The following is a 12,094-nucleotide window of genomic DNA, read 5'->3' on the forward strand; positions in this document are numbered from 1 at the left end:
AGTCGACTTGAACACACTCCAGCAGCCTGAGGGGCATCAGGGGTGTAATTCAACATAAAGCCACTTTAACACTCTTATATCACATCTTTAAATGTGGAAAGTCAGTAGTTTCTTTTCTGGTAACAGAAATTTACGTGCCTGTAAATATTTATAGGGGAGACTGGGGACGGTTGCAACGCTTTTTGCATTTCTCTCGGTTACTCTGCGACTGTTTGGAATATTAAACTTTAAAGGTGGAGAGTAAAGAAATACAAATACTCCATTACTGTACTGATGTAGAGTTTTAAGGTATCTGTGCTTTATTTGAGTATTTTTTTTAAAACTTTTTACTGATTTCAACTTAAATGGATGGGACAATAACACATAAAGAAGATGCATAATCGCGCACGACAGATGTAGCAAGATGAAAACAACTTAAAAGATGTAACAAGATGAAAACAGAGTAAAAGATGTAACTAGACCAAAATTAAGTAAAGATGTAGCAAAACAAAAACAATGTATTAAGACTTAACAAGATGAAAACGACATAAAAAGATAAAAATTATGTGAAACACAAAACAAGAATGTAAAATTATGCAACAAGACAAAAACAGTGTAAAAAAAGTTAACAAGATGAAAATGCTGTAACAAGACGAAAACAACTCAAAAGTCAAAACAAGACAAAAAAGTAAAAGATGGCAGACAAAAAAGACTTCATGAGACAAAGACAACCAAAACAGCATAAGTATTAAATGATGAAAAAACAAAAAGATGACAAAAACAACAAAACAAGACATAATGAGACAAAAACAAGAAAACCTGACAAAAATATTGTCAGTAGAAATGTCCCCTGTCAGCCACAGGTAAAGAAAAGCTTGGGTTCGATAGACGTCCAGTAGGCTGTGGGACGTGTGACACTGCAGCTGACTGGGACACAGAGTATTTGGGAGTATTACTAGGATGATGTTGGGGTATGATGAGGCAAAAGAGGCTGAATAGCCATTGTATAGTTTTTTTTTTAATCTATTCTTAAGTTTATTTTATATTTAGACATACATATACAGGATTAATATGGTTCTTTATTGGGACTGCTCCTTTCCTTCCTCCTCAGCAGAGTCGACACCAGAGTTAGGCCTTGGTTCTGCACACGCGGTTCTCATGTAAAACACAGTTCACACCTTAAATGAGTAAATGTGAGATCTGCAAATGTTGTAATGAAAACACCCGATGTTGTAAAAGTCATTTAATTGATACACTACAGGTTCCCTGCAGCAGTTTGACATTTACAGCAGTTTGCCTTCTCAGCACGGTGTGGCGTTCAAACACCTGTTGACCATCGCTGCCCCCAAGTGACTGAAGTGACTGAAGCAGCAGGATCATCTCTGGTCAAATCATTTTAGATCTTCTACAGAGACAATCGCAGTAATATCACAGTTTTCTTCCTTCCTTTCTAACTCAAACATGAGCCATCTTTGTAATACTGGCTGCCACCTTTGTTGAAAGGCTTTCATTTTTCATACACCAGTACCTTTGTGCTGACTTTCCCATGTTGGTGGAACAATGGTATTATCAATATTTTTTATAATTTTATAATCGTATAAAAATCAAGCAAACAAAAGTCCATAAAAAGCAGATTCTCAAGAAAAAGTATGGTAAAATTTCAAATAAATCAACTCGAAATAATGCATTCCTATTCTTCAAGATGAATCCCAATTTAACTTTTCAGGGAAAATTTAGAAAGAAGCAGGTGGACTTTTAGAGGCATTCATGAAAGTATTTTGAAAACATTATCAAAGGTTTATCTTTTTAAATATATATATATTATTTTAAGTATACCTGTTGTTCAAATAAAAAATATTAAATTAAGTTAGCTGCATAAGCTGTCCCACTTTTATTTTTTCATTGTATCATTTCTATAAACTTTTCTTAATGGCTGTAATAAGATTCTTTAGCTTTTATGTTTGCAACGTTAAACAATGGTATTATAAATATTTTTATAATATTATTTAAAAAAAAAAATCAAGGCTCCACTTTTATTACATAAAAATCAAATTCTACCAGAAAACGTATGTTAAAATTTCAAATAAATCAATTTGAAATTATGCATTCTTATCCTTAAAGGTAAACCAAATTTAAATTTGTAGGGGAACTGAGAGAGAAGCAGGTGGACCTTGAGAGACAAGCATGAAAGTATTTTAAAAACGGTTTATACAATCCACGCATTTTATAACTCTTATTAGACAAATTGACTCCATAAAAACGGCGAATGTGCGCGCGCTGAGTGACCCGGTGCGTGAGTGGGACTTGCTTGGACATGCCTCAAAGTTCCCCCCCAAACCACAAACCAGGAAACGACAGCAGCTACACGCCCGCAGGAGACATCAAACTGATGGACGGTCCTCAGTCCTCGCTGCAGAGACAAACCACCAAAACAAGAGGTAAGTTTCTTTTGCTTATTTTATCATCGAGCTGTGGAAGTTTGCAGGTGCTGCTGAACCACGTTGTGTGCAGAGCTGTTTCTTTCTACATACAGACTGGGCCTGGTTGAATGAATGCAAAAACACTGAGCACGATTTCAAGATTGCTGATTAATTTTTAAAAAGTCTGCTTGGCGTTTTGATTGCATGAGAGGGTCCAACACATCAGTTAAATGAGGCCGCGCAGCTTCTGTTGTTGTGATGGATGACATGGTGTCAAAACTGGGCTTTTATTCTGAAATATGAGACAACAGTGAGTGAATGGCGCCCCTGTGTGGTGTAATTAGATTAATGTTTCGTGTGTGTGTGTTTTTTTTAAAACACGTGTGAGTCATCTTGTGATTTGACTATCTTTGACATCAAGGAAACGTGTAGCTGTGTGGGACCATTCTGAATGGATATTAAAGGGACAGTTCACGCACTTTGTTTTGGTGCGAGTTTCTGAGTTTTGGAGATATCAGCATTTTTTCAAATATGGAAGTAGTTGGCACTTGGCTTGTGGTGGTCAACGTGCAAAAAAAAAAAAAAAAAAAAAAAAAATACATTTGGAAAACTCAGCGGTCATGTCTCTCCCAGTTACTCAAGATAATTCACAGACCTTGTTGTGAGCAGCTTCATGTAAGAACTACTGACTTTCTACCGTATAAAAACAGCCATGATGTTAAACAGCACTACAGGCCAGAGGAAATTTGAATTTTAGATGTTTGGGGTGACTATGTCTAAATGAGATTAAAGACAATTCAGACAAAAATATTCACTGTAAAATGTGAAATTATTCCCTATATTTAAAAACTTTAGCTCAAACTTGTGAAATACTATTTTATCCTGCTTCTTTTCACAGTAACAAAAAGTCTGTTTTTATTCAAAGCGCCCTTTGCCTCTTTTCATTAAGTAGAGCTGGACAGATGTATCAGTCAGCTGATAATATTGGTGATTGTTTGCCTACAAAAAGTTGATTTTTTTTTTTTTTTTCTTAGTTTTCTATACAGAATTTTTGTTTATTAGATCCCTATCCTTAATTCAAATGTGTTATTTATAATTATTATGAATAGCAGTGAACATTTACAGTCTCATTGCCCTGACTCCTGACTCCATTATATATTTTTTGCACAAGTGTCGAGGGATCACTGCAAGACTGGGCGGAATATCAATATAGGAATTTCTTTACTATTTAATATTATCCGTATCAAAACTCCAGTATCAGCTGAGCTCTATTATTAAGTGGGGGACAAAACTTTTGAGCAGAGTTTTAGAAATGTACCAAATTATTTTGCAGTTTTGTGGCTCAACCATAACTACAAAATATCGCATCAAAAATGAAATTATCTAAGTAAAAGTCTCTCCTGCTAAACACAGACTTGTTTGATCTGATTTCAAAGAGAATCTGAGTGGGTGTCAGGCATTAAAACTAATTATATTAAAATAGCCAATCTTCTCACTGATGGCCTTATTTGCTCATGTGGGCATTAGTGATAAATTGAGAATGTTTCATAACCAGTTGCAAACTCCTTGTAGTATGGATGAATGAATGAATTATTTTTTTGGTCCTTATTTGCAGTTTTCCAAGATTAAATAAACAATAGGGCTTTAAATTAGGGGTAAAATGAAAATATCAACTGAAAAGGTGTAGTTCTGAAACTATTGCTTATTGCACCTGTCCTCTTTACCTATTACCTATTATACCTACAAATTTCTGTTAGGTGCTGTTTACAAAACAAAACGAAAACAACACAAACAACAAAACAGAAACATAAAAACAAACTTCAGTCTTCTCCTAAATGATGGTGTTTACACCTCATTTTTTTAATTTTCAAGGGCAGCTACACATTCTCAATTTATGGTCTAAAGCTATTCTATAGGCTCACCCCTTTCACAGATATACATCTGTTTTTTTTTTTTTGTTTATCCTGCCTTTGTTTTCGTAAACATACCTATTAGGGCTGCACAATTTGGTAAACTAAGTCATATTGTGATTATTATTATATATATTTTAACAGCAAATGTGATATGTGTTAAGATTAGTGGGAATGAGTATTTTTGTACTAAAAGTTTGTATTTATGGGGGAAAAAAAAGTTAAAATTGTGATGATGTGACATTTGCTGTGTTTTTCCTTTAGCAAAAAATTGCGATTTGGTTCTGGTTCTACAATTTGAATATTGCATGTTTTGGGTGAACTATCCCTTTAATGAATAATTGATTTGTTGCTCATAATAATCAGATTGTATTATTCTAATGGATTTCTTTTGTTGCATGAACTAGTAGTAGGTTTGATATTGAACTGTTTGGGTCTGCATAGAGTGCAGCTTCAGTTTTATTCATGCTATTTTTATTTAATGGTGTTATTTCATCATCAGACTGAAACACACTATAAAATAATCATCTGTATTCATGACACACACTTATGTCAGCTGTTATTGTTGACAGTGAATGTGTGAGTGTCTAACTTTGTGCAGCAGTCAGTTGTTGTCTCTGACCAGCCAGCAGATGTCAGTATTGGAGCGACAAGTCTTTGAGGATATCTTGAAAACAAATTCACACCAATATGGTAGAAGAGGAGTTTTGTTATGAATAAAAACAAAACCTCCTTTTCTCTGTAGTTAATATATAGTTAATTCATGGGTTTCACATTGTGGTTTTTACTTTCTGCTGTGTAATTATTTGAGTTTCAGGAATTTAAGGGTCATAGCAGCTCCATTGTTCCTGTTATCAAGGACCGAGAGCTGCAGCTGTGTTGAGAATAAACACCAGGCCCTCTTTTATTTACAGATTTTTGTGCCGCTGAGATAAATCATTTAATAGTACATTTACAGAGGCCTGTGTGCTGCTGTTTGGAGAGCTAAGGTAAAATAGCAGCTTGGCAAGAAAGCCCTCCATCTCATTTGTCACTGGAAGCCTCTCCGTCTCTCTCCGTGTGTGTGTGTGTGTGTGTGTGTGTGTGTGTGTGTGTGTGCTTTCACTTGTGTGTAAGAAGATACAATGGAAACTTGACAATGCCCTGTTCCATCTCAGTTGTCACTGGTATGCTGCTACCTGTGAGGAATTGAGCTCTTTCAAGGGCCTGGAGACACGGGGGGAAAACTTTATTATATGATTGTGTGCACATCCTGCGTCACTTTGAAAACGCTTGAATTTTAATGTGGTGTTTTTAAGGTTCTAAAAATGCTTGGATTTTGGACAAAGTGCTTGGAACTTGGAAATAAATTAAGTTAGAGAGCCTAGTTGCTTTTACCACTCTGCTTTAAACATCGCCATCCTTGCTGGTCGGCACCAGAAATACTTTTCGGTTAAACTATATAGCAATATTTTATTCATGTACCATGCCAGTTAACTGTTGCCTCTAAGCCACTGGTCAGAGCTGCAGCTCCTCTCACTGTATGTTGTAAGTGCGTATCCCCTGATGGCCATATCACTTTAATGCCATATCATGATATCGCATCAAAGTTTTACCTCTCGACAACACTTTACTGCTATATCACGATATAACGATGTCCAAAATCCATCACGATATCTAGTGTCAAATTGTGATATGATATAATGTTGATATATTGCCCACCCCATAAATACAGTAAGCTTTTTATTTTTTTTATTTACACACATATAAAGCCACAATAAAATACAATAATTAAAGAAAAAAAACACTAAATGTGTCAGGAGAGGTCAGGAAACTACAGACAAATAAAAACAATAATACTAATCAAAACTAATCAAAGGCACTTAAACATAATCCTCTTCATACCTCCTCATCCTTCCCACAAATATTATGAAATTTAAGTTTTTGATATTTAATGAGAACTTATTTTATGTTTCAGGGATAATGTACAACAACTGCTGAGAGGCTGCCGTTTCAGTGAGCATTGGCCTGAAAATGAAAAATACAAATCGCGGTCGAAACCGGACCAAATCCTCGAGCAGCCTTCTGTAAAGTCTGCAGAAAGGACGTGCAGCTTTGCACCATCTGAGACTCTGTGCGTACAAACCAAGTAAAAGGCTACCTTTTAGGCTAACTTTAAACTTTTTTAAAGTTTTTACTGTGACATTATAGACAACAGTGGGTAAGTAGCGCCCCTGTGTGGTGTATTCAGATTGTTCTTTTGAGTGTTATGAAAAACACTTGTGAGTCATCATGTAGTTATGTAATGACATTACAGTGCGGCATTATACCATATGACGCTGCACAAATTGCAAGAGAAACTCTTTCAACTGTTCTAGTCCTGCCCGTGTTAAAAAGTTGATCTGTGCATGTCTTCTTGTCAAAGGGTTCAGTGATTTCCACAATCAACCAGAAAACTGTTTCACATGAGACAGAAGCTGCAGTCCAGTTCCCTGTGAAGTGGACTGAACAGGGTTCAGCTGCTGTTTGAAGGAAGATTTCAAACCATAAAAAGCAAAACATTCACAGATTAAAGGGAACTGTGAACTGTGTGGGGAAGAAGTTAACAATGGATCAGAAGCAAGATTACCCATGAGTCATTGCACCAAACTTAAATAATGGAACTTACTAAGAAGTTTTATATTCCATTAATAATTTTATATCATATTTATTGCTAATGATATATGGTAATGTTGCATTTAATTAATTAATTTTAAATTTATATATTTAGATTTTATATTTTTCTATAATTTACATATGTCTAACTATTTTTGTTGTAACTAATGTTACTGTTAATATTAGTCACAATTTACATTACCTACATTTTGATAGAATAAGTTTTGGCTCCCCTGAGAGTTAAGGTTGCTGGTTTAACCATTAGATCAGGGGTGTCAAACTCATTTTCACTGACGGCCACATCAGCATAACAGTTGCCCTCAAAGGGCCAGATGTAACTGTAAGACAGTATAAATGTAGCTAAATGTAAGTCAATGTAATGTAAAATAAATGCAACTACTCCTTAATGTTAAATAACTGAATTTTTACTTATTCAACTTACAAATATTACATATATATATATATATATATATATATATATATATATATATATATATATATATATATATATATATATGTGTGTATATGTATATATATTTGCATAGATGTAAAAAAAAAATATGTTTGCTTGTTGCTCTGTTATAACATAAATCCTTTTAATTTGTCAGGTTTTGAAACTCACATTACTTCATCAATCAACGATCAAACTATCCAAGTGAATAAGGAAAAATAACAAGTTATGACATGTTATTCACCTTCCCATCTTTCTTGAAACAGCTTTCCATCTGCATCAATTTTTCTCTTCCTGGACATTTTGGGATCATTGTTTGTATTTTTCAATTCCACTTGTTCAGAAAATGGCATTGATGTGGAAACACTGCAGTCTATCAGCGGGATGCCGTCACTTCGCGGGTAACATAATCAGCATGGGAAATGTAGTTTATGGTCAATGCACCCTTTATTTATTATAAGACAATCGGACCTTTAAAGCTCTCGCGGGCCACATAAAATGAATTTGCGGGCCACATTTGGCCCACGGGCCTTGAGTTTGACACGTGTATTAGATGATAAGTGTCTTCTTCTTCTTTCTGAGTCTAACATGAGGGGCTTAAGAGACTGACACTGTAAAGAGCTGCTCTCATTTCATGCGGTTTGCCACAGTGTTTTGTTTTACCATCTGGCGACCCCCAGAAATTATTTTGCATCCCCCTTGGGGGGTCCCAGCCCCGAGGCTGAGAACCACCTGGTCAGACCAACACATAGCTAGCCAGCTAGCAGCTAACTGAGTCGGCTACACTTTACACATGGTTTTGAAACATAAACTGCAGACTCTGCCTCATCTCACCCTTTTGTCGTCCCGTCATAATCTGTCATTACATGTATTACATGAAAAGTCAGCACATTCACTCACTGACCAGCAGAATGTAAAACAGTTTCAGGTGTTGCCTACTACTTTTTTTTTTTTAAGTAGTGTATAGGGTTACTCTTTTACTCATCACAACATGTGATTAGCTGGAGTGATGTAGTCACCTGATCACTAATTGTCTGAGGAATCATAACACTTCAGTCTGGGTGACGCCCTCTTTCCATTCTCTGATCAGCGTTCTTTGTCATTTTTAACCTTGACCAGTTTTTTTTGTGTGTTTTTTCTATCAATATATTTTGCTCTATTTTTCTTTCTTTTTTTTAAATTTATAGTTCAGGGCTCAACAGGAAGGATTGCAAGTAAAATACCATGCCAGGCTAGTAAACCTGACAACTCACTTACCCGACCGGGTGAGTGGTAAAAAAAAGAATTAAACAATTAAACTTTTTGAAATTGATTAATACGCTGACAAAGTGGGACATTTAAAGGAATGACCTCAGACTTTGAAAAACTGGGTTAGACAGATTAAACATGGCAGTCAACTTTAGTATATTTTGTCATTTAATAACGGCTAATTAACAAGCCACTTTGTACAGGGGCAAGTAAAAATTGACTCCAGGCAAGTAGATTATCACAGCCATATTGGCCTGTATTGTATCGACATAAAAAATACCTGTGAAAGTTTACAATTTCAGTGCCATGATATCAATTTGGACAAAAAAGTTAATTGTTATACTGTAAAACATTACACATCTTTGCTGCAGGTGTTTAATAACCACATTTGAAGGATCACTGCAAAAAAATGTGTTTATATTTTGTATATAATAAAATAATGGCATCTGTATTTGTCCCCAACGATCCAGTATTATATATTATATTGTAGTGCCACATTTTGAAACTTGAAACCTTGTTGTGTTTTCCTTTAATCTTTCACTCTTCTGTAGAATTCTGCCACAAAACACAGTTTTGGTTGTTTATAGCACAATAACATCTGATCTAATGTAATGAGGAAGTGAAATAATCATTTTGAGAACATTTATGGATATCATTTACCGCAGCGTAAGTTTCTGGAAGAGCTTGAAAATGTTTGAAAAGTGCTTGAATTTAACTTTGGAATCGGTTTTGGAGGCACATTGATAATGTGTCTGTTTAATGTTTGTTAAAGAGTGTGGTATCAGCAGACTGTATTTGTCTTTAAGAGCTGAATAACCACAAGTTAAAGCAGTAATACTTGCTGGTCTGCTTTTCATTGCAGTGATGTCAGTCACAGAGGAAGGAGAAGGAAACGAGCCAAGCTAGAAAAACAGGTTGCTCTACTCATTGTTACACAGGGAAAAAGTCAGCAGCTTTTATTAGTTTCACAAGATTGTTCCGTGTTCCTGACCTATGTCCACAAAATTATCCTTATCATTTGCTTATCGTGTCTTTGCCTCGCCGTAAGCTGTTCCTTGGCTCTGGAAACGGCACAGGTCTGTGTTTTGTGTGTACTTCAACTTGTTGAATACCAGCACCCTGCCCACTGCAAGGAGTGTTCAAGGTTCAGGAAGATAACGAGAGGTGAGTGGCTGACGCATACCTCGTGTTGTGTTACCAAAGGCTCATATCAGATTACGTTAGACAGCAGGTTGGGTGAAACTGCAGCTGTATTCAGATAGCTGTTGTGCCTCGAACAAAACCAGGAACTGGGACTTAAAAAGGAATTTTTAAAGAAGCTAAAGGAGCTAACAGAGGGCTTCCTGTTCTGTTGTTGTTTTAAAGAGGAGCGTTACCATGGGTAAGAAGACACAACACCGTCTGCTGCTTCTGCTGTGTTTGTCCGGGCTTGTTCACTGCTCTGCTGCCGTGGTGTTTTGGACAGCCGTGGTGAAAATAGCCTACGTGAACAGCAACAATGTCACTGTGGACAAATTTTGTGAGTGTGGGGTGTTTGGTCGTAACTCTCCCTTGGAGGAAGCGGGCGGCATTGTTACGCTTCCCAAGGGAGACCCCAGGGGCTGCGGCCCGGATCCTGTCTACAGCCGTAACTTCAGCTCCCCTCCATGGATAGCCCTGATTAAGAGGGGCAACTGCACCTTCAGCGAGAAGATCAGCGCTGCCAAACGTCAAGGGGCATCTGCCGTGGTGGTGTATAACTATGACGGCAGTGGCAACACCACCACTCACATGTCGCACCCAGAGGCCGATGATATTGTGGCGATCATGATTGGCAACGCTCAGGGCATGGAGGTGGTCAAGCTGGTGAAAAACGGGACAGATGTAAAAATGTTTATCGATGTCGGCAGCCCTCACGGACCCTGGATGGACACCTACTGGCTCTACTTCCTGTCCATCGCCTTCTTTATTGTGACAGCAGCCTCCATTACTTACTTTGTGTTTATCTCTGCAAACCGTCTCTACAATCTAAGCATGCACAGGCGCACGGAGAAGAGGCTGAAATCTGAGGCCAAAAAGGCGATCGGACGCCTACAGGTGCGCACACTCAAGAGAGGAGATGAGGAAACAACCTCTGACTTCCATATGTGCGCCGTCTGTATTGAATCCTACAAGGCTGGCGAGGTGGTGACGGTGCTGACATGTGACCACATCTTCCACAAAAACTGCATCGAGCCGTGGCTGCTGGAGAGGAGGACCTGCCCCATGTGCAAGTGCGACATCCTGAAGGCTCTGGGGGTTGAGGAGGAGACCAAGGAGGACCTTTCTGCCGAGTCACCACCAGATGCCACTGTGATCACAGTGACGGGAGGGGAGCCAATGTACGAGGTCCCACTGACTGACCCAGCGAGCCCTGACCCGGAGAGACATCAGCATCGCTATGACAACAGGGCCTTCGAGGCCGACTCGGAGGCAGCGAGGGGATGAACAACAGCAACGGAAGCAACACAGCAACAAACCAGGACGCAGTCAGATTCCCAGTTTGAAATATGATATTTTTCTGGGACATGTTTGAACCAGCACGATGGAATCAAAATGTAATTTTCCAACAGGACAAAAACAATCTTGATCTTATAATGCAGGGCATGCAAAAAAAAAATGATTTTCATAATAATAACCAAGGATTTAACATCTTAAAGGACCTTGTGTAATTAGCTCGGATGCCTTGGATGCATTTTCCTTTTGTTTGTCTTGGTGCAAGTGTGTAATTACTGGGTGTGTTCATAAAGTTACCTTTAATAGATTCTGTACACTGTAAATAATTAGAAGCAGGCTCAACTTAAAGGGGCGATATGTAACAATTGCACATGCTGAAATGAGCACAGCAGTCCAAATACTGAGGTGGACATATAGGCCGTATATTAAATGGATTAAAATCCTATTTAATCCCTTTCTCTCCAGACTTGAGGAAGCTTAGACAGGCTGCAGGAATACTGCAGGAGCGCAAGACAAGTGCAACATTATAATTTAATTTGACAAGCAGTGAGTCCTACATTATATTTATGTGAAGTTGATGAGAAAAGATGAGTTGGTTTCATTAAATTGCTGCATGATGTTTTACAGTGTTGGCATGGAGCGTTGCCACAGTGTCAGATTGCTGTTTTGCATGGTCAACACAACATACCCGCTCGACTTTGGCTGGAGAGGAAGTGCAGCAGAGCGTCAGACTATCCGGGTGAAATCAGGGCCAAATTTCCTTCCACAGAAAATTCGTCACCTCTCATTGCTCACAGTCCCACATGACTGACCCCCCCAGTCTTATAAAATTCTCAGCTGAATTTGTTCCTCTTTAATTCAAATAATTCAAACAGTTTGACTTTCTTTCGGTTCCTTTTTAAACAGTGAGCAAGTTTTTCCTTTGTGAACGTCAGGTCGTCGGGCAGCATTCACAAACACACCCTTATGAACACACC

General features: G+C 37.8%; 1 protein-coding gene across 1 annotated transcript; it reads left to right on the forward strand.

Annotated features, from left to right (window-relative positions):
• Nucleotides 1-9,538: 9,538 nt before the first annotated feature.
• LOC146332684 (E3 ubiquitin-protein ligase RNF128-like) lies at nt 9,539-11,343 on the forward strand. The gene is made up of 2 exons (XM_084710729.1): nt 9,539-9,806; nt 10,008-11,343. Exon 2 carries the CDS (start codon nt 10,020-10,022, stop codon nt 11,106-11,108), a length of 1,089 nt encoding a protein of 362 aa, XP_084566855.1. The 5' UTR covers nt 9,539-9,806; nt 10,008-10,019; the 3' UTR covers nt 11,109-11,343.
• The last annotated feature ends 751 nt before the right edge of the window (nt 11,344-12,094 follow it).

Source organism: Lutjanus erythropterus, chromosome 1 (genome assembly GCF_056507025.1).
Source record: "Lutjanus erythropterus isolate fLutEry1 chromosome 1, fLutEry1.hap2, whole genome shotgun sequence".
Lineage (NCBI taxonomy): Eukaryota > Metazoa > Chordata > Actinopteri > Lutjaniformes > Lutjanidae > Lutjanus > Lutjanus erythropterus.

Coding starts and splice junctions, on each gene's coding strand:
- LOC146332684 (XM_084710729.1), top strand. CDS start 10,020: ATGGGTAAGAAGACACAACACCGTCTGCTGCTTCTGCTGTGTTTGTCC.